General features: G+C 43.1%; 1 protein-coding gene across 11 annotated transcripts in view; it reads left to right on the top strand.

Moving 5' to 3' along the window:
* Window positions 1–22,852, top strand: part of LOC106571288 (cAMP-specific 3',5'-cyclic phosphodiesterase 4D) — a 388,079-nt gene that overhangs the window by 327,320 nt on the left and 37,907 nt on the right. For 6 of the 11 annotated variants that reach the window (XM_014144187.2, XM_014144227.2, XM_014144236.2 and 3 more), the window contains 6 exons: window positions 1,604–1,795; window positions 3,767–3,829; window positions 12,813–12,849; window positions 13,123–13,199; window positions 13,319–13,371; window positions 21,263–21,375. In XM_014144187.2, coding sequence (XP_013999662.1) covers window positions 1,604–1,795; window positions 3,767–3,829; window positions 12,813–12,849; window positions 13,123–13,199; window positions 13,319–13,371; window positions 21,263–21,375 — 535 coding nt within the window. The remainder of the gene's footprint in view (window positions 1–1,603; window positions 1,796–3,766; window positions 3,830–12,812; window positions 12,850–13,122; window positions 13,200–13,318; window positions 13,372–21,262; window positions 21,376–22,852) is intronic. The other 5 variants (XM_014144196.2, XM_014144256.2, XM_045693570.1 and 2 more) reach the window with 1 other exon arrangement.

Raw genomic sequence — 22,852 nt, 5'->3', positions numbered from 1 at the left:
AGGATATACTCAGGTAGTTCTACAGAGGATATAGTCAGGTAGTTCTACAGAGACTATAGTCAGGTAGTTCTACAGAGACTATACGCAGGTAGTTCTACAGAGGATATACGCAGGTAGTTCTACAGAGGATATACGCAGGTAGTTCTACAGAGACTAAACGCAGGTAGTTCTACAGAGACTAAACGCAGGTAGTTCTACAGAGACTAAACGCAGGTAGTTCTACAGAGACTATACGCAGGTAGTTCTACAGAGGATATACGCAGGTAGTTCTACAGAGGCTATACGCAGGTAGTTCTACAGAGAATATACGCAGGTAGTTCTACAGAGAATATACTCAGGTAGTTCTACAGAGACTATACGCAGGTAGTTCTACAGAGACTATACGCAGGTAGTTCTACAGAGACTATACGCAGGTAGTTCTACAGAGACTATACGCAGGTAGTTCTACAGAGGATATATGCAGGTAGTTCTCCAGAGGATATAGTCAGGTAGTTCTACAGAGGATATAGTCAGGTAGTTCTACAGAGGATATAGTCAGGTAGTTCTACAGAGACTATACTCAAGTAGTTCTACAGAGGATATAGTCAGGTAGTTCTACAGAGACTATACTCAGGTAGTTCTACAGAGGATATAGTCAGGTAGTTCTACAGAGGATATAGTCAGGTAGTTCTACAGAGGACTATATTCTCTGTAGAACTACCTGACTATATCCTCTGTAGAACTACCTGATTGTATCCTCTGTAGAACTACCTGACTTGATCCTCTATAGAGCTACCTGACTATATCCTCTGTAGAACTACCTGACTATATCCTCTGTAGAACTACCTGAGTATAGTCTCTGTAGATCTACCTGAGTACTACTGTAAGTTGCTCTGGATAAGAGCGTCTGCTAAATGACTAAAATGTAAATGTCAATATAGTCAGGTAGTTCTACAGAGGATATAGTCAGGTAGTTCTACAGAGGATATAGTCAGGTAGTTCTACAGCTATAGTCAGGTAGTTCTACAGAGGATATAGTCAGGTAGTTCTACAAAGGATATAGTCAGGTAGTTCTACAGAGACTATACTCAGGTAGTTCTACAGAAGATATAGTCAGGTAGTTCTACAGAGACTATACTCAGGTAGTTCTCCAGAGGATATAGTCATATAGTCAGGTAGTTCTACAGAGGATATAGTCAGGTAGTTCTACAGAGGATATAGTCAGGTAGTTCTACAGAGGATATAGTCAGGTAGTTCTACAGAGGATATAGTCAGGTAGTTCTACAGAGGATATAGTCAGGTAGTTCTACAGAGGATATAGTCAGGTAGTTCTACAGAGGATATAGTCAGGTAGTTCTACAGAGGATATAGTCAGGTAGTTCTACAGAGGATATAGTCAGGTAGTTCTACAGAGGATATAGTCAGGTAGATCTACCGAGACTATACTCACGTGGTTCAATAAGGAACTTTTACCTCTGGGGGTGCTCTCCAGAAATACTGTCCATAAATTACCTCATTGGGCAAAAATGGGTACATCTTCCAACGCTATTGAGCAAAAGCATATTTTTGGACTGTGAATGTGAACACCTCTCTTCTAACATTTAATCTGTCTGTCTCTCCGTAGCTTCGATGTGGACAATGGCACATCATCGGGACGCAGCCCCCTGGACCCCATGGCCAGTCCAGGGTCAGGGCTCATCCTGCAGGCCAACTTTGTCCACAGTCAGCGGAGAGAGTCCTTCCTATATCGCTCGGACTCGGACTACGACCTGTCACCCAAGTCCATGTCCAGAAACTCCTCCATCGCCAGTGACATGTGAGCGCAAATCTTACATATCTCTTGTACTTCTTCTCCCTTTCTAAACCATTGTTGATTGTGACTTTCTCTAATAATACACATTATAACCATTAAACTGATCATCTTACCTGGCGAATTTATTTTGGCTAGCTAATGAGCTAACGAACTAACCATTGACATCCCTAATCTGAACAATTGTTCTAAAGATGTTAAAACAAGCATGTGTTTCCATCAGGAGAATATACATTGTGTTATGTTATGGTAAGTCAAAGAGTGGTCTTTAACAGTGATTGAAACTAAATGAAATGATCGATATGAAATTTTAAATTGAAAGCGAAGGTGGATTTGGTGCCACCTAAACATGACTTGAATGTTATGTTCCATTTTGTCTCCCAGAGAGTTTGTTGAGATCAGGTCAGGTCGAAAGTATTGGAAAATATTCACTACTAAACTACCCAGAAGTAATGAGCCTGTTATTCAGCTGCCTCGATAGTAAATCACTCATCGGCCCGCCAATATGTACCAAGTAGGTGACCTGTGGCTGAATTTTCCATACAAATGTAATACAAACTTACCCCTCCCAAGTTCAAATATGTGTAAGAATCTATTATTGAATGGCTAAAAATAATGATCCTCCAAATGGGACTTTTGTGGCCTGTAATCTGGACTAGCGACTTTCATCTGAAGTAGTACATCTCATACGAGACACTTTTCCCAGGAAGTATCATGAGTCTGTTCCCACTAGTCATCATGGTATTTAAACAGACATTACAGACCAGGGCACCAGGCTCTCTCTCTGTCTTCTACACAGCATGACTTTGACCTTGTTGACCTCGGCACATAATCAGTCATTGCAATAAATGACACTGAATATGCCCTCTGGACTCATAGACTGTGTTTACACAGGTAGCACAATTCTGATATTTGGCCCAATTACTGGCAAAATAGTTGATCTGCTTGGTCAAAAGACTAATTAGTGGTAAATAAAATATCAGAATTGGTCTGACTGTGTAAACATAGCTATAATATACTTTTGACTCAGTCACTCCTCTTGAATCAGTGGGTTTCTTATGGGAAATTACATTGAGAAACTGTGGAGCCCCTGGAGCAGGGGAGTTAGCAACTCTGGTCCTGGTGTGCTGGAGGTACCTAAAGTTTTGCTTTAGACATGGAATACCATGTTGGTGAAATGTATCCAATTGAATTGATCAATTAATGGATTTTCTCAGTTGGTGAGGTAATTAGTAGAGACAGGTGTGGTGCCTGGTTAGAACGCAATCCTGCAGTACCGGAGGCACTCAGAACCAGGGTTGCCAACCCCTGTCCTTCTGTCGCTCCACATACAATGGGATCCTCCAGTTTTTCCCCTAGGATTTTTTTCAGCTATGAATATAGGGGAAACACTGAATCCTCAATTCCATCTCTTCTTCTCTCTCTCTCTCTCTCTCTCTCTCTCTCTCTCCTCCCCCGCATTCATCTGCCCTATCTTTAATGCCCTATAAGTACATACCAGGATGTTGTCCTTCCATCAGGAGGATCGAACAGTAGACTGAAGTCATGTTGTCCTCTCTCTGTTGAGAGACAGACAGTGGACTGAGGTCATCCTTGCTTGTGTCTAAATATATGTATCCTACATGTTTGTCTTAACCTTCCACAGTGCTGCTCTCAATGTTGCCTTCTGTTTCTCAGTTCATTCCATATGAGGATGCACATTGGCTATTTATGTCACTGCATCCTCTTTGTGAAAGGTGACAGAGTACAAACTATGCTCCGTCTTCCTGACTCCTCTGTTGCACCGAGGTCTAACTCCGCTGGTGTCATACTGACCTTATTTAAGACCATCTGGACAGAAAGTCACTCATCAGACTATCTGACCTCCCAGCAGGCTAAACTGGGCAAAAGATGTTGAAATGACGCAAGACAGAGACCCTGAATGACACAACAAAACTGACTCGCTCAGTGTCCTCCATTTTGTGTTCTTATCGATAGGAATAACCACCTGCAGAGGCCAGGCCTGACCTCGCGACGGTCTGAGCCCGTCATTAGTGGAAAGTAAGTGAGGCCCTGCGGACGAACTCCAGTCGCTAACACTTAGTTTCACCCCTTCTTCATAAAGGCCAATGCACTGCCATGGTTATGACACAATCAGTACCATGTTCATTTTTGACACCTGACTATTGACAGTCGTAACACAAACTGTTGTTTAGGAAAACTAGCTATGTAATCCCAATGTTACCCAGCCTGTTTGTCAAGGACCCCAGCTGTTGCACATTTTTGGTCTATTCAAGAAAAAAACATATCTGATTCAGGTGTGCTAGTGTTATAGCTGAAAAAATGTGTAAAATAGCTTGGGGTCCCCAAGAACCGGTTTGGGAAAAACAAAGCTAGCCGGCTAGCTAGTTTGCTAGCTTTCCCATGCAACGTTGTTTTGGTGACAACGGCAAAAGCTCAGTTTTTATAAGAGGAGAGCTGTCGTGGCTCGTCTGCCACGTCAAAGGCTTGTTTAATGACGGTATCATTATGTCATGTTTTGTCATGTTATGACAGTGTTATGAAGGCCTTATGACGGAGGCGTCTGCTAAAGTGTTAGCCCCCACCACACACACTAACAGCACGCGCTGACCATGCTGTTACGGACGAATGCTGTGCCTGTCTCTGCCTTGCTGCTCACACCTCACATCACAGACCAACCACGTTAGACGCACGTGTATCCAATACATCCTCATCTTTAATGTGCAGAATGGTAAAAATAAAAATAAAAAATAAAAATTACCAGATTGAATGAGAATTCAGGAAATTTGTCTCCCTAAATTTGATTGACAATCACAGCCAGAGAGAGGCTGACGGTTTAGAGAGTTATAGACATGGTTTAGTATTCTGGGCATTAAAACCTCACCCCCCAAATCCTTCCCTAGTGGTGCACTCTGGTAGATCTTTCCACCCCTGTGGAAAATTGCAATGGAACATCCCAATGACATGGCATGAAGGGATGGATCAAAGTCTGGTTTATGGGTTTCGACTCGAGATTAGGCCTAGTCTCTGGGTCTCAGAACATTGTTGTCTCATCTAACATGTGTGATGCTTCATCTTTGTTTTACGAAGACTGCATGGCATGTAAAGAAGCAGTGTTAGAAACTTCCCCCTACTCCAACCCCATCCTGATCATTTGTTTACCACTTTCTCCATTTCCTCATTTAAACAGAGTTGAAGTCGTTGTAATAGTAGGCGTTTGGTAGCTCTGGTCCAGTGCGCCTTTCTCAACTATTCTACTAAGTAGTTGAGAAAGGCGCACTAACGCCCTGTACCAGAGCTAGGCGTTTTGATGCTTTTGTACACAGGACATTCATTCGTTCATTTATTCAGAATTCTTATAAATACATTAAGATGCAAGATACCTACAGATGTTAAACTCTGTTTTATTCTGACAAACATCCACAAAAGTGGAAAGTGTAGTCATCAGTCTGTCAGCAGATGGGGCTACATGTTACAGTAAATCTAAAGCCATTACATTATCAGAACCAAAACTACAATTGTGATGAGCACAAATGAATGAATGACGATACAATCTGCAAGACAAACTGAAATTGAGAAGGTGACTGTGGCTTTTCTACAAAATGAGCAACGGTCTTCAAAGGGGTTTTAATTTGTCTCGGAGGAGGCTCGTTTGCTCACTCACCGTAACTCGACACCCCCTTTATGCATAATGCAAAGGCCCATGGGAGCTCTGTCATGAGCTTCCACTATAATCCCACCCGATATGCAGAAAGGGAAGGAGGAGCGCTGTCAGGTGATGCCATCATAACATGTAACTGATATGTCTCCAGCGGCCTGAAGGAGTTGAGGATGGACGACCTAAAAGTGATTCGGCACTTTCAACATAGCCCGTTGCCAGTGTGTTGTTGCTTCATAGCCAATTCGCCATTGTTGAAAATGATCTATCCTTGTCGATTGCTTGAACAGTCTGGCTACTACATCCAGGCTACTTTCAACTTCTTTTGCAATACTTACGAACAATTCCTGTTTAAGGGGGAAAAACATACTTTTATGCTGAATGAACACTTTGATAGTGATATTTAATTTGCAGTACGGGAGTCAAGAGCGTCAGGGGAGCTAAGTTTAGCCAGCTTTATTTGTAGCACATTCCATACTAGCCATGTCTGATAGCGGCGCGTGAGAGTGGCACTACGCTTCCCATGGTACGTCGACCTTTCTGTGTGTCAGTTGTGATAGGGCGCTCAGTTAACTAGCCATAACTTGCGCCTGCACACATATACACACACTCAGACACACACACACACTCAACAGACTGCAAACCTCAGAAGCCAATATGAGACCACGAGCGACAAAAAACATTCGTGAAATGGGACTGTTCTTCAGCGAACCCAATGACTATCGAAGAGGGTGTGTTTCCTTTGGGAGGGACCTTCTGAGGCAGTGTTGTTTAGTCCTGGTCCTTGGGCCCTCCGGGGTTGTTCGAGCACTGTTGAATCAGATGTATTAGTGAAGGGCTAGAATAAAAACCTGCACACCCTGTCTAGATCTCCAGGACTGAAAGACACTGGTCCCTCTGTCTATTGGAAATGAGCTTATGCCTCCTACCCCTCTCTCCCTTGCCCTACTCTGCTTCTCCCTGCACTAATGCCCGCTTAAGAGCACTCCTTCCTGGAGTAGCTACCGAGAAGCTGCCACCCGACTCCTCCACTGTGTGTGGTTCCTCTGAGTACACTGGTATCCATGCATGGGACTGTTTCATTGTATTAGTGAGAGAATGCATGCATTCTGTGTTATGGGAATCCACTTCCAATTCAATGCATTGCAGCTTAACACATGCTTAACTGAACAAGTACTTGGCCAACCATTCATTTGTTTCTTAATGAAGTGCTACGCTTTATAAAAGTTACACTTGTTTTGTTTCTGTTTTAATTTGTAAGTAGAGGGGATTCTATGCACCACACTTGAAGTTGAGAAACTTGTGGTGGGGGAAGATTCATCCTTCTCATCCGTTGTTGTTGAACAATTTGCTCAAAGTTTTTGTTTAAAAAAATCTGTAATATCTGCAGAAACTTAACTGTAAACAAGTCTTAATTAAAATGCTCATACGAGTCAATGAATAACCTTTTAGGCCAAAACTCTAGCTAAACTCAAACTTTAGCTCCACACAGCAGTAAGTAATACAACTATGCTAGTCTCAACTATCCTCATTCTCTAAGCAAGGGTCAATATGTCCAAGGCCAAAGACACATTTGGGGAAATCGATTGGTTCTCCCATGAAACAAACCCAAGTAACTCTGACGCCACTTCTGGGGCAATCAAGAGACAGTCAGGAGCTACTGAGGGGAGAGAGCAAAGGATAGAGAGTGAAAGAACTTGGCACAGAGGGTTAGAAACTGAAAGAGCTGAGAAAGAAAGAGGCAGGGAGAGAAGTATTAGGATAGAACAGATAGTTGAGAGATTGAGGGCTCTATTTTTGAGGTGTGTCCTTAAAAACATGCGCCAATATGCCAATTTCAGACAGCGCAACTAGGGATGTTTAAGACCGACCAAAAGCTGGTCTTAGCGGTTACTCAGTTGGTTACGGAATTCATTTTTACATCGGACACCCACACAGTAGCCATATGTAAATCACCAATGTTTTCTGAAAATATCACAAGCAGAAAACAGTCAACAAACGTTCCCCTTTTTTATTCATATCGGACATTATTTCTGTCCAGCTTCTCTGAAACGTTTGGACTCATTATGCCCATTGCATAAAAGGTGTCAGTGACTGTAAGAAGCCTGTGTCGGAACATCAAGTTATTAAAAAAACTGCTTATTGTTTTCCATTTATCATTTTGTCAAAGAATGCATTTTCCACTTTCCTCTGTTGGACCTGTCAAATCGCGGGAATTCCGATCGATGTCTGTGGTGCTGAATCCACTTGTAGGTTCGAGCCCGGGCTGTATCACAACCGGCTGTGATTGGGAGTCCCATAGGACTTGGCTTTGCCCAGCGTCGTCCGGGTTAGGGGAGGTTTTGGCCGATGAGGCTTTACATGGCTCATCGCACTCTAGTGATTCCTTGTGGTGGGCCGGGCGCTTGCAGGCTGACCCCGGTCGTCAGTTAAACAGTGTTTCCTCCAACACACTGGTGCGGCTGGCATCCGGGTTAAGCGGATGGGTGTTAAAACTTCTTATGGGCCGCGTCCCACCTGGCCAACATTCGGTGAAATTGCAGAGCGCCAAATTCAAAATACAGAAATAGTAAAATTAAACATTCATAAAAATACAAGTGTTATACATCGGCTTAAAGATTAATGTCTTGTTAATCCAGCCACTGCGTCAGATTTCAAAAAGGCTTTACGGCGAAAGCATACCATGCATACCAAAGCATACAAACATTTTACAACCAAGTAAATGAATTATAAAAGTCAGAAATAGCGATAAAATTAATCACTTACCTTTGATGATCTTCATATGGTTGCAGTCCCAAGAGTCCCAGCTACACAATAAATGTTTATTTTGTTCGATAAAGTCCCTCTTTATGTCCCAAAAACTCTGTTTTGTTGGCGCGTTTTGTTCAGTAATCCACTGGCTCAAAGGCGGTCACGACATGCAGAAGAATACATCCTAATAGTACCGGTAAAGTTCATCAAAACATGTCAAACGATGTTTATAATTAATCCTCAGGTTGTCTATTGTCTAAATAATCGATAATATTTCAACCGGACAATAGCGTCTTCAATAGAAAGGAAAAACAACGAATGGCGCGCAATCGGTCACGCGCTCAAAACAGCTCTGGTTCATTCTACAGTCCAGTTAGAAAATGGTCTCATTCTTCCTCATTTTTCAGAATACAAGCCTGAAACAATTTCTAAAGACTGTTGACATCTAGTGGAAGCAATAGGAACTGAAATCTGGGTCCTATCCCATTACATACTGTATAGGCATTCAATTGAAAAGTACCCACATCAAAAATATCCCACTTCCTGGATGGATTTTCCTCAGGTTTTTGCCTGCCATATCAGTTCTGTTATACTCACAGACATTATTTTAACAGTTTTGTAAACTTTAGAGTGTTTTCTATCCATTACTACCATGCATATGCATATCCTAGCTTCTGGGCCTGAGTAACAGGCAGTTTACATTGGGCACCTCATTCATTCAAAATACTGCCCCCTAACCAAGAGAGGTTAAGAAGCGTAGTTTGGCGAGTCATGTTTCGGAGGACGCATGACTCGACCTTCGCCGCCGAGTTGCAGTGATGAGACAAGATCGAACTTGCTGAGGAAAAGGGGGAACAAAAACAGCAACAAAAAAAAAAAGCATGTGTTTGTTTGTTTACTTTGAACTACAGTTTGTTTTCACTCCAGTCACTACGGGCCATATCAATGCCGATGGAAAGCTATAACTATATATATATATATGTTTGGGAGCAGTAGCAGTGAGTGGACATTTCTCCTTTCTCTTTATATTGGATCTTTTTCCAGCTCCTGTGAAAGTTTGGATGTGTGTAAAACCTTCCATAGTCTTACGTATTATACGCCCACTGGGAGCAATTATGGTTCCTGTAACTGTATTTAGACATAGCCTGTTTAAAACAAGTGGTTGTTTTGTTTTATTAGAATTTGATACAATTTATTCACTGTCTTTTTAAGTCTCATCAATAGTGAATGTAATCCTACTTATCGACAATGTTTGGCTTGTCCGTGGCTCAGACATAATGCATTTTACAGTAGGCCTAAATCAGTGCAAATGCTATGTTTACAATATATTTCGATATTGAAGCCATGCAATTACTGTTCATAAACATGTTCAACATATTTAGCAAATATAGGATAGGCCTACATTTTGTTTCTGTAGGCAATATTTAACAAACTGCGTTATAACGGACTAACATTTCATGCAATATATAAAAGACTGTAAATACACAACCTGAAGCAACCACATATTTAGCCATGGAGCACGTTCTAATTGGCCAGCGAGGGGTCAAGCCTCTACACATCTTCAACTTATTTATTCTTCAAAATCCAGCCCTTTCTCGCCATCGCCACCTACTGCGCCCATAATTCTGGTTGTGAAAATAGCAAAAATATTCCTGACACACCCCCGAACCTTCTGCGCTACTGACAGTGCTAAGATTTACCATTGAGTTAGGTTTGTTCAAATAGAGCCCCGGTTGTGTTAAACAGAAACCAATAGGAATGAGAGAGAAGGGTACTAAGATATCCATTGTGGACACCAACAGTGGGTAGAAAAACTTGGGGGAATAGTGACAGAGTGGAAGAGATACAGTAGAAAGCGAGGGAGTAGCAACATGGAGGGAGACAGATGAGGCCATAGAAAGCAATGACTGTGAGAGAGAATAGCTTTCTTAGCGGCTGTAACTGTCCTTGTCTCTCTGTCAGCGGATGTATTTAGACCTGACCTTTGGGAGAGTACACGTCCTTCATTGCCTAAGAGTTTCACAGCTCCTCCATATGGACAGACAGTCAGTAGTTGTCAACAACAGAATGGGACAAGTGCCGAAACTCTGGCAAGATCTCTCCAACTAACACTCCAGCTAATAAAACGTGTTATTATATGGAGGGTTACAGACCAGTTAACTAATGCCTAAGACCCCTAGACTTAGCGAGTGCAACAATATTAATAGGCTAGTTAATCGGTTTTGTAACACATGGATTGAGGAATTTAAAAGTAAGGTCATTAACAGATAGATTCAGTGCAAAAGGGTATAGCGGGACAACTTCTGATGAAACTGGAGGGCGCACAATTCAAATAAATAATCATAAAAATTATAAATATTAAACATTTAGGTACATACAAGTGTCTTATATCGGTTGAAAGCTTAGATTCTTGTTAGTCTAACTGCACTGTCCAATTTACAGTAGCTATTACAGCGAAAGCATGCCATGCGATTGTTTGAGGACAGTGCCCCATATAAAAATATTTTTCCTCCGGCACAGGTTTCATAAATTCACAAATAGCGAATAAATATTCACTTACTTTTTGAAAATCTTCCTCTGATTTGTCATCCAAAGGGTCCCAGCTATAACATGTAGTGTTGTTTTGTTAGATAAAATCCTTCTTTATATCCCAAAAAGTCTGTTTAGTTGGCGCCATCGATTTGAGTAATCCACTCGTTCAACATGCAGAGAAAGGAATTCGAAAAACGTTGTTTCAACAAGTCAAAATACGTTTCTATTTACTTCTCAGATACCCTAAAATGTAATCAAACTATAATATTTCTTACGGAAAGAACTATGTTCAATAGGAAACCGATTTTTGCAGGTGCGTCCTTTCTTCATAGTGCGCGCAAACACGAATTTCCAAGACTGTGTCCCTGTACTAAAACGGATGTTTCTTATTCGTTTTGGAAGTTACAAGCCTGAAACCTTGAACATAGACTTCTGAAACCCTGTGGAAGCCATAGGAATTGCATCCTGGGAGCTATAATTGAGTGTGCCCTTATACTTGCCATTGTAAGAGCATGGTCTCTCTCAAAAAAGAAATTCTGGTTGGTGTTTCTTGGATTTTCTCCTACCATATCTATTGTGTTATATTCTCCTACATTATTTTAACATTTCTACAAACGTAAAAGTGTTTTATTTCTAATGGTACCAATTATATGCATATCCTGGCTTCAGGGCCTGAGCAACAGGCAGTCTACTTCGGGTACGTCATTCAGGCAGAAATTGAGAAAAAAGGGGCCAAGCCTTATTTTATTTCATAGTTGATTGTGCTTCAAACACACCTATATGTATCGGCACATGATGGCACAGCAACAGAACACCTAAGTCAAGATGTCTGCATTCAGGCTGCATCAACCGTCCTGCTCGCTCTTTCCCCACACATCTGATACTTCTGCATTCACTGGTGCAAAAGGATGACTACTTTCATTAAACTCATGATTTGAATCTTTGTTTGACACAGTGTGCTTTTCCCCCTGCCTTGCTGTGCCTTGTCACACAGACAAACCCTATATTCCAATACAATACAACTACATTTAATATATTTAAAAAATCATAAATATCCTGGCCAGGTTATTAGGTACACCCATCTTGCCTCCAGAACAGCCTGAATTCTTCAGGGCACGCATTACACTACAAAGTGTTGGAAACCTTTGTTACTCAATTGGTATCAAGGGACCTAACGTGTTCCAGTAAAACATTCCACACACCAGTACACCAGCCTGTACCGTTGACACCAGGCAGGATGGGTCCATAGACTGATGTTACTTACGCCAAATCCTGACTGAGCATGATGCGACAGGAACCGAGAGTTATGAGATCAGGAGATGTTTTTCTACTCCTCAACTTTCCAGTGTTGGTGATCGCGTGCCCACTGGAGACGCTTCTTCTTGTTTTTAGCTGATAGGAGTAGAACCTGGTGTGGTCGTCTGCTGCAATAGCCCGTCCATGACAAGGATTGACGAGTTGTGCGTTCTGAAATGTCGCTCTGCACACCACTGTTGTACTACGCCGTTATCTGTCTGTTGCGGCCCGCCTGTTGGCTTGCACGATTCTTGTCATTCTCCTTCGACCTCTCATCAACGAGCTGACTGGATGTTTTTTGTTTGTCGCACCATTATCAGTAAACCCTAGACAATGTTGTACGTGAAAAGTCCAGGAGGGCGGCCGTTTCTGAATTACTGGATCCGGCGCGCCTGACACCGACGATCATACCACACTCAAAGTCACACAGGTCACTCGTTTTGCCCATTCTAACGTTCAATCTAACAGTAACTGAATACCTCGATACCTGTCTGCCTGCTTTATATAACAAGCCACGGCCACGTGACTCACTGCCTGTAGGAGCAATTCATTTTTGTGAACGGGGTGGTGTACCTAATAAACTGTCCAGGTAAGTGTATATTGTATATATATTTTTTCTATCTCCGTATATGGTTAATCTGTGTTGACAAATGCATGTGATATCTTAACATGAATTTGATTTTCCTCACATTTCTTTTTCCAATGAGATAGGAGGACCGGGATGTGTATGCTTTCACATTGTAAATACACCATCTTCCTCTTCCTCCTCCTCTTCCTCTCTTACAGCCATGGCGACGACTTGATAGTCACACCATTTGCACAGGTCAGTGCCCATGTGCTCCACTTTCACTTTTGCCCCAGTGGGCAAAACTGGTTAAAATAACATCATTAAACCATATAGCAAGTTTTGCCTGCTGGGTAAACCTTTATAATTTTTTGGGACCTGACTCTTACCTCAGTACAAGTTGCTTCAGATAATGTCGGAGGCCAACATGTTTTTGGTACACTTAGAAATTGTTTATAAATGAAGGACATTATTGCTGTTGACATGATGTCACAGTGTCTGATGTGTTCCGCTGTACCCCACCCCGTGTAGGTACTGGCTAGTTTGAGAACGGTACGGAATAACTTTGCTGCACTAACCAACTTGCAACAAGACAGAGCCTCAAACAAGTGAGTATATTCATTGTAGTGTATTGCTAAAATGTATGAGTGAGAGAGAGGGGGTGTGAGACAGAGAGAGTCAGACATCCCTGATCAAACCCTTATTTCTCTGTGGCTACCTTTAACAGGCGGTCCCCTATGTGTAACCAACAACCACCCATCACCAAGTCCTCTTTCTCAGGTAAGATCAAACACACACACGTGAACTGATATGACAGTGGACCTCTTTCTGTGAACTGACAGTTGCTTTCTTTCACATGAAGATCCTGAGTGAATTATTTCAATCACAAGTGCAATGTAGTGAGTTGAATTGACTTCAACCATTTTCCTCCGTGGGCATCATAGGTAATCTACAAATGTCTTCCAGCGGGCATTGCAGTAGCATATTCAATACATTTGTGTTGTCCAGTAAAATCAGGAAATAAGTTTGGTTACAGAAGGACTCCACTTCCCAGTTTTCTGAGTAAAACTTATGTGCATGGACTTAGATGTGTTTGGAATGACCATTTTGAACATGGGTTGGACATTAATCCTCTGAAGTGTTTGTATGTGGGAACATTTGCTATTGAGCCGTGCCAGAGGACAACGTTTTGGTTGGCCAGGGTCGTGTTCATAAGAGCACGCGACGGAAAACAGGAAATTAGCATTTCCTATCAGATAAGTCCAGGTAGTCGCTTCTTGTTTACGTCAGTTTTATTCTGTTTGGTGCCTAATGAACAAGACCCAGTCTTGTGCTCCCTGTCATATGACAAACCAACATCTGGCTCAGTTCTGATAGTGTTACGCAAGCCTCTAGGAAGAGGGAACGGAACACCCTGCTACAACTCAACTCCCCTTGCAGTGAAAGAGGTATGGGACTGTAGGTGCGAGTAAGGATGACAAAGGCAGAGAATTACCATTTACAGGGAATTTATTCCATCACACGGTAAATTTGGGGAAAAGGGGCTGGACAGAACCAAAGCAAAGAAAGTAAATATCAAAGCCCCCTCTCCTACCTTACCTGCCTGCCCACTACTTACCTAACTAGCACCACCTGGTGCAATAACCAAAATACAGGGGGTGGTCCGCCCAGGTCTTACCTAGTGTGCATAGACAGTGAATACTACGGGTTATGTATGCCCGCGGGCCTCTTGCCTAAGCACTCCCTAGGTGCCTTCCCCTTCCCCCCTGGGAACAAATGAAACAGAATTATCCAAATGTAATGAAACAAATAAGATTCAAAAACACAGTTCTATTAGCACACACATACCTCAAATCAGCGGCTACAAAAATACTTAACAAAACCTGTCTCTGAGCCACAACCAACACAGAATTAACCCTCAGCCATCAGCCTCCTCTCTCAGCCATCAGCCTCCTCTCTCAGCCATCAGCCTCCTCTCTCAGCCATCATCTCCCCTGAGCAACAGAACACTGGCTTATTTTGCTTCAGAAGGAGTCTGTAATTGAAGGCAGCTGCGTCCTGACGAGGGGGCGGGATCAGCTCTCCACTCATCAATGGGGGCAGGCCAATCAGCTGCTTGGGGAGAATTTCAGGAAGCCATTTTCCTGAAACACACACTCACAAATACACAAACTACAACACAGAAACTGGGGAACGTAACATACAGTGCATCCTGCATTCCTTCCTTGCAATGATTACAGATCTGGATCTGGGAGGGTTGGATTGGTTAATAGGCTTTCACTTATCCAATCATGTCATGTCAACTAATACCTAGGTGTCTGGTTAGACTGTAAACTCTCCTTCCAGGCTCACATTAAGCATCTCCAATCCAAAATTAAATCTAGAATTGGCTCCCTATTTTGCAACAAAGCATCCTTCACTCATGCTGCCAAACATACCATTGTAAAACTGACTATCCTTGACTTCGGCGACATCATTTACAAAATAGCCTCGAACACTCTACTCAGCAACATGGATGTAGTCTATCACAGTGCCATCCGTTTTGTCACCAAAGCCCCATATACTACCCACCACTGCGACCTGTATGCTCTCGTTGGCTGGCCCTCGCTTAATATTCGTCGCCAAACCCACTGGCTCCAGGTTGTCTATAAGTCTTTGCTAGGTAAAGCCCCGCCTTATCTCAGCTCACTGGTCACCATAGCAACACCCACCCGTAGCACGCGCTCCAGCATGTATATTTCACTGGTCATCCCCAAAGACAATCCCTCCTTTGGCCGCTTTTCCTTCCAGTTCTCTGCTGCCAATGACTGGAATGAATTGCAAAAATCACTGAAGCTGGAGACTTATATCTCCCTCACTAACTTTAAGCATCAGCTGTCAGAGCAGCTTACCGATCATTGTACCTGTACACAGCCCATCTGTAAATAGCCCACCCAACTACCTCATCCCCATATTGTTATTTATTTTTTGCTCCTTTGCACCCCAGTATCTCTACTTGCACATTCATCTTCTGCACATCTATAACTCCAGTGTTTTATTGCGAAATTGTAATTATTTCGCCACTATGGCCTATTTATTGCCTTACTTCCCTAATCTTACTACATTTGCACACACTGTATATTGAATTTTCTATTGTGTTATTGACTGTATGTTTGTTTATCCGATGTGTAAATCTGTGTTGTTTGTGTCGCACTGCTTTGCTTTATCTTGGCCAGGTTGCAGTTGTAAATGAGAACTTGTTCTCAACTGGCCTACCTGGTTAAATACAGGTGATAAAAAAAATATCTATGTATGGATCAGTTATAGCGCCATGGTATAAAGGAGAAAAGGAGGCATGTTTTAGGTGTTTGGGGACTGTAGTGACTTCTGGGGTGAATTGGTGAGTGATGATGGTGGTACTATTGGAGTTCCATGGTGAGTGACGGCGTTGGCACTGCAACAGCAGTACCAGATGTATACAGCAGAGGTAGACAAAGAGCATGTTTTACACATTGGTACCCTGTTGTGCTTTCTAAAGCATCTTTAAAGTTGATGATTCAAAGGACAGTAATACACTGGTCTTTAAGATTGGTATCTTGTCTTAACTCAGCTGTTTTTTCACTCCTGAATGACTGTAATACAGACTTCAGCTTGAATACCACTTTCCATGTTATTGTAGGGCTATCATGAAAATGATCCCACACTGGTGTCTAGCGTAGGTGACCGACACAGTGCTTGTGACGTTCTAAAGTTTGTGTGTGTGCGCGTGCATGCGTGTGTGTTTTGTACCTGTGCCATTTCCGTTGTTGCATAATGAAGTTGTATTGGATCTGTAAAAGAAGCCACTGGGAAAAGTAATGGTACCATTGTAGTCCATTAACCAGAATAATCAAGACCCAGCTGGATCCTTGGCACCCACTAACACTAATTGATTTGACTTGGTTATGTGGAGGAGGAGCTCTAGACTAGACTTCATGGCCAAAAGTTGTGAAGGCTCGCAAGCATCTCATTCCAAAATCATGGGCATTAACATGGAGTTGGTCCCCCCTTTGCTGCTATAACAGCCTCCACTCTTCTGGGAAGGCTTTCCACTAGATGTTGGAACATTGCTGCGCGAACTTGCTTCCATTCAGCTACAAGAGCATTAGTGAGGTTGGGCACTTATGTTGGGCAATTAGGCCTGGTTCACAGTCAGCGTTCCAATTCATCCCAAAGGTGTTAGATGGGGTTGAGTTCAGGGCTCTGTGCAGGCCAGTCAAGTTCTTCCACACCGATCTCGACAAACCATTTCTGTATGGACCTCACTTTTTGCATGGGGGCATTGTCATGCTGAAACAGGAAAGGGCCTTCCCCAAACTGTTGCCACAAAGTTGGAAACACAGAATCGTCTAGAATGTCATTGTATGCTGTAGTGTTGAGATTTCCATTCACTGGAACTAAGGGGCCCAGCCCAAACCATGAAAAACATCCCCAGAACATTATTTCTCCACCAAACTTTACAGTTGGCACTATGCATTCAGGCAGGTAGCGTTTCCTGCCATCCGCCAAACCCAGATTTGTCCGTTGGACTGCCAGATGGTGAAGTGTGATTAATTCACTCCAGAGAATGCATTTCCACTGCTCCAGAGTCCAATGGCAGCAGCTTTACACCACTCCAGGCAACACGCATGGCAATTTTTTAAATATTTATTTATTTAACTATGCAAGTCAGTTAAAAACAAATTCTTATTTACAATGACGGCCTAGGAACAGTGGGTTAACTGCCTTGTTCGTGGGCAGAATGACAGATTTTTTACCTTGTCAGCTTGGGGATTCAATCTAGCGACCTTTTTGTTACTGGCCCAATGCTCTAACCACTAGGCTACCTGCCACCCCACAAGCCCTCTTAGGCTTGTGTGCAGCTGAAGCTCCTGACGAACAGTTCTTGGACTGAAGTTGCTTCCAGAGGCAGTTTGGAACTCGGTAGTCAGTGTTGCAACCGAGGACAAATTATTTTTACGATATATGCGCTTCAGCACTCGCCGGTCTCTTTCTGTGAGCTTGTGTAACCTACCACTTTGCGGCTGAGCCGTTGTTGTTCCGAGATGTTTCCACTTCACAATAACAAATCAAATCAGATGTATTTATCCTTTATACATCAGCAGATGTAAACAGCACTTACAGTTGACCGGTGCAGCTCTAGCAGGGCATACATTTGACGAACTAACTTGTTGGAAAGGTGGCATCCTATGACTTGTGCGACGTTGAAAGTCACTGAGCTCTTCAGTAAGGCCATTCTACTGCCAGTGTTTGTCTATGGCGATTGCATGGCTGTGCTCAATTTTATACACCTGTCAGCAACAGGTGTGGCTGAAATAGCCGAATCCACTAATTTGAAGGGACGTCCACTTATATAGTGTTTATTTAGAAAAAAAAAATAGCCGCCCTCTTTATTTCCAAGTATACTGAAAATATGTGACCATGTTGCCTAATAACATCAATGCTGAGGTTGGGATTAATTAATGTAAATGTGTCAATACTGGTGACCCCAAGACTTACTGTAAGTTTAATTAGATTCATAAAGAGAAATATTATTCTAAGTCAGATGTCTTCATGAATTCATCAGTTGATCATATGTCGCCTTATTCAATTACCATACCGCTGTTGTCTTCCATCAAACAAGGATGAAGACATGTATTTTTTAAATGTTATCAGCAATCTGAAAAGCAGTGGAAGTGTTCAATTTACGGGGCACATACATGTCCGTCCCCTATGGTAGTGTTTCCCAAACCTCTCCTAGACTACCCATACACAGTATTGGATCTCTTCCAGTACTGGCACACCTGATTCAACAGGTCAACTAATCAGTGATGTGCTACTACTGCAGTCTACATCAAATAAGGGATTGACTAGGGGAACTTTGGTAGAGATATCCCGAGCTAGCTTACTAACTAGTCCGTAAGCTAATTCTACCAAGCACCATTGTTTTGGTGACAATTGCTTGGGACTCCTGATCCTCAATAGCTCCGGTCCGGGGTTTAGCGTGAGCCCTTGCTGTTTCCCTGAGAGGGGCGGGCCCGGTGTGTCTCGCTGAGCAGAAGAAGAATGCCATTGACGTCAGAGGAGATGTTGTCAGCAAGGACAGAGGACCCCTGCTTCAAGAGGACCCCTGTTTTTAAGCTTCTGAAACCCCCAGCCCATCCACTGACTTTCTGCACAGCCATTTGAAGGACAGGGAGAGAGAGAGAGAGAGAGAGAGAGAGATGCTATTGACGTCAGAGGAGATGTTGCCAGCAAGGACAGAGGACCCCTGCTTTAAGATGACCCCAGTTTTTAAGCTTCTGAAACCCCCAAGCCCAGCCACTGACTTTCTGCACAGCCATTTGTGAGAGAGAAATAAATACATAGAAAATGGAAGAGAGATGAGGAGAATGAGGGGGGGAGAGAAACAAAGATGGTGATGGAGACGCAAGCAAAGGCTAAGAGAAATGGGGGGGGGATCCAGAGAGAGATGCATTTTTGTTTTCTACTCTGTCTCTTTCTGATTGTAGCTCTGTCCTCCTCTCACTTCCTTACTCTTCCATTGTCCATCACATCCTATGAGTCACAGAGAGGCTACCCAAACACTGTGTATGCCCATGACATCACATCTACAAGCAGACACACACACACACACACACACACACACACACACACACACACACACAGAACACAAGGTGCCATTCACAGAGTCAGCCTAGCATACTGTCACACCAGCATACTGTAACAACACCACCCTATGGGACTCCCAATCATGGCCAGATGTGATGCAGCCTAGATTCGACCCAGGTACTGCAGTGAGGCTTCTTGTACTGAGATGCAGTGTCTTAGACCACTGTGCCATTCGGGAGCCCCATAAGCAATATATATAGATACACAACTTAAAACAACTCAACACATAGCAGCATTAATATGTTTAGCAGCGTAACTACGCTCCACCACAAATCTTAGATTTAGAACATTTCCAGATGACTAGAGGGTTGTCTGCCCTAATCCAGGATTAGGTAAAAACACAGGGAATAAGAGGCTGAGCGGAAATACCCCTGCATCACTTCCTAATGAGGATTAATCATGAGGAGATTCAGCCTGACTGACTACTATTCATAATCCCGCTGGGGGAATACTCTCAGTGAGTGTCTGTGTGCTGCTTACGTGTTTGTGTTTGTCATCATGTTTTCTTTGTCTGTTTTTATAGTCAGAACCACAAGTCATATAGTCACATCACTGATCTAGAACATGATTGGATAGGTTAAATCATGGCTTAGTGATAACATCAAGGAAGGGAAGAAGGAAGGATGCGAAGTCTTCGAACAGGACATATCCATCAGCCTTAACCGTTAGATACTAACCTAACTACAGGTATAGGACCCGATTACACTAACTATACACCAACTTTAACCATTGGAGGGGGTTCAGTAGACATCTGACCCTGTATCAGTGGTTAGGGGCTCAGATCTGAACCTGTGACTCCAGTCCGGGTAGTCTGTTACTCCAGTCCGGCTCTTCTTGTGTGCTGAGCAGTGTTTTCACAGGAAGCAAGCGTTTTCAACTCATGCTTTTTGAGTCAGCCGTCCCTCCTATTGACGTGTTGCTTTAGCCACAGTCAGACCTGCTTGGATATTTCTCTCCATCTGTCTGACCGTCCATCTGTCTGTCAGAGCAGCGGTCATCGTCATTGTGTCATCGCTGCAGGGAGGACAGGGGATTTGAGACAGAAAATAAACTCATCCGTGGCTCTGTGTGTGTGTCTGTGGGCTACGAATGGGGTTCTCCGTCTTTAGAGGAGGTGGTGTGTGTTTGGAAGGGGGGTCTTGGCTTTGTCTTAGACTTCTCCTTTGTCGATGACTCCTCATCACGGTAGGCTGAGGAAGTTTTCCTGTTTTTCCTTCTGGATATCCCTGGGAAAAGTGTTGATCATGTAGAGATGTGTGAGACGGATTTTCCTGCTATCCCAAATCTGGGAATCCTCTGGGTTGGATAGAGCATAACTCTGTCCGGACCGTCGAAAGATTTGTGTGTAGGCGTCGGATTCCATGTGTGTTTTTTTGTTTTCAGCTCGTGGAGCATGGGGGCAGCTTTGCTGTGCTTTCCCATCAGGGCTTTTGCAAGGCTGGACTCGTTCTAGTGTGACACTGTGGAACTTCCCCTAGATGTTAGAACTGTGGATTCTAGAACTGTATGTTGTGGATTCTAAAACGTCTCACTCTGGATTGTAGAATGGTCCATTGTGGATACCAGAACTACACTGTGGAACTTTCTCTTCTTGGGATTCTAGAACTACTTCTACTGTAACTACTCTCTGGAGGACTGAGAGAGGGACAGAAGGGTGATTGTTGACACTTTCAGGGTTATGAAAGATACTTAGCTACAGCCAGAGACCATCTCAGAGACAAGTATTTTCCCCTGTTCAATATCTCTGTCGGGAAGCTATCATCACCGTAGACACTTTTTGCTCTTCAAGCCTCTCTAACCATGAAGAGTCACCTATGCATCCACTCTGGCAACCCGGGCATTGCACTCGTCTATGGCATCACCACCGACGAAACGCAAGAGATGACATCGCACACCCCTGTCAAACGCCTCAAAACTGACCACCACCACTCACCACCCCTACCTGTCCCCGTCCCCCTACCCCCTGTTCCCCTTTCCTCTGTCCCCTGTCCCCCCCCTCCAGAGGAGGCCTACCAGAAGCTGGCCACAGAGACGCTGGAGGAGCTGGACTGGTGCCTGGACCAGCTGGAGACCCTGCAGACCAGACACTCTGTCAGCGAGATGGCCTCCACCAAGGTAGGACCACTATCTACCTAATTATTACTACTAAGACTATCTAGACAATACCACTATCTACCTAATTATTACTACTCGGACTATCTAGACAATACTCCCGTAAGTCTTTGGGTGTCATGATCGTCGTTGTAAACATACTCAGACCAAGACGCATCGTGAGTGGCGTTCCACATCTTTATGAAATGAAACTCACAAAAAAACAATAAAGCGCAACGAACACATGACGCTATGGTGTGCTCACAGGCAACACCACATAAACAAGATCCCACAAAAACCAGTGGGGAAATGGCTGCCTAAATATGATCCCCAATCAGAGACAACGATAAACAGCTGTCACTGATTGGGAACCATACCAGGCCAACATAGAACTAGACAACCTAGATAGGAACACCCCCCCCTAGTCACACCCGACCTAACCAAAATAGAGAATAAAAAAGGCTCTCTATGGTCAGGGCGTGACATTAGGTGAACTGCCATAGGTCTGTGGGCATGGCGTTGGGTAGTGGATTTGGTTTTGAGATAGCGCTTTACAGTAGACCTACAGGGTCTGGTCTATGTCTTAAAGTGGGATGGAGAGGAGAACACAGAGTGTGATCGTTAAGTGCCCAGTCATATCCCTCTCTTTGAGCCCAGTTAAACACTGAGATATAAAGAACATCAGCACCATCATGAGATATACAACATAACACAACTACAGCCTAAGGTTATAACTCAAGTTAAAAATCTGACCGTTAAAAATATCCTGCATATCCTATATCCTGCATATCCTACTTTGGCATTGCCAAAGTCCTACAGAAAATAAGGCACGTGAGACAGATCTTTCAAAGTGTTTTGTTGGGGACACGTATATCCTGCAAATATCCTGCAATATCCTATATTTACATTTTAGTCATTTAGCAGACGCTCTTATCCAGAGCGACTTACAGTAGTGCATACATACATTTCATTTCATGCATTTTTTTTGTACTGGCCCCCCGTGGGAATCGGACCCACAACCCTGGCGTTGCACACACCATGCTGGCGTTGCAAACACCATGCTCTACCAACCAAGGTTATATGATATCACACCACCCATATGATATTACTACACCACCCATATTATATTACAACACAACCCATATGAGTTTACCAGACCACCCATATGATATTACACTACCCATATGATATCACACCACCCATATGATATTACTACACCACCCGTATGATATTACAACACAACCCATATGATATTACCTCACAACCCATATGATATTACTTAACCACTCATATAATATTACCTAACTACCCATATGATATTACTGTACCACCCATATGATATTACAGCATCACCCATATGATATTACAGCATCACCCATATGATATTACTGTACCACCCATATGATATTACTGTACCACCCATATGATATTACCACACTCATATGATATTACTGTACCACCCATATGATATTACTGTACCACCCATATGATATTACCACAC

The sequence above is a fragment of the Salmo salar genome, chromosome ssa01 (assembly GCF_905237065.1).
Source record: "Salmo salar chromosome ssa01, Ssal_v3.1, whole genome shotgun sequence".
Taxonomy (NCBI): domain Eukaryota; kingdom Metazoa; phylum Chordata; class Actinopteri; order Salmoniformes; family Salmonidae; genus Salmo; species Salmo salar.
Note: the sequence above shows the minus strand (reverse complement) of the source record. Positions and strands in the feature narration are given on the sequence as shown.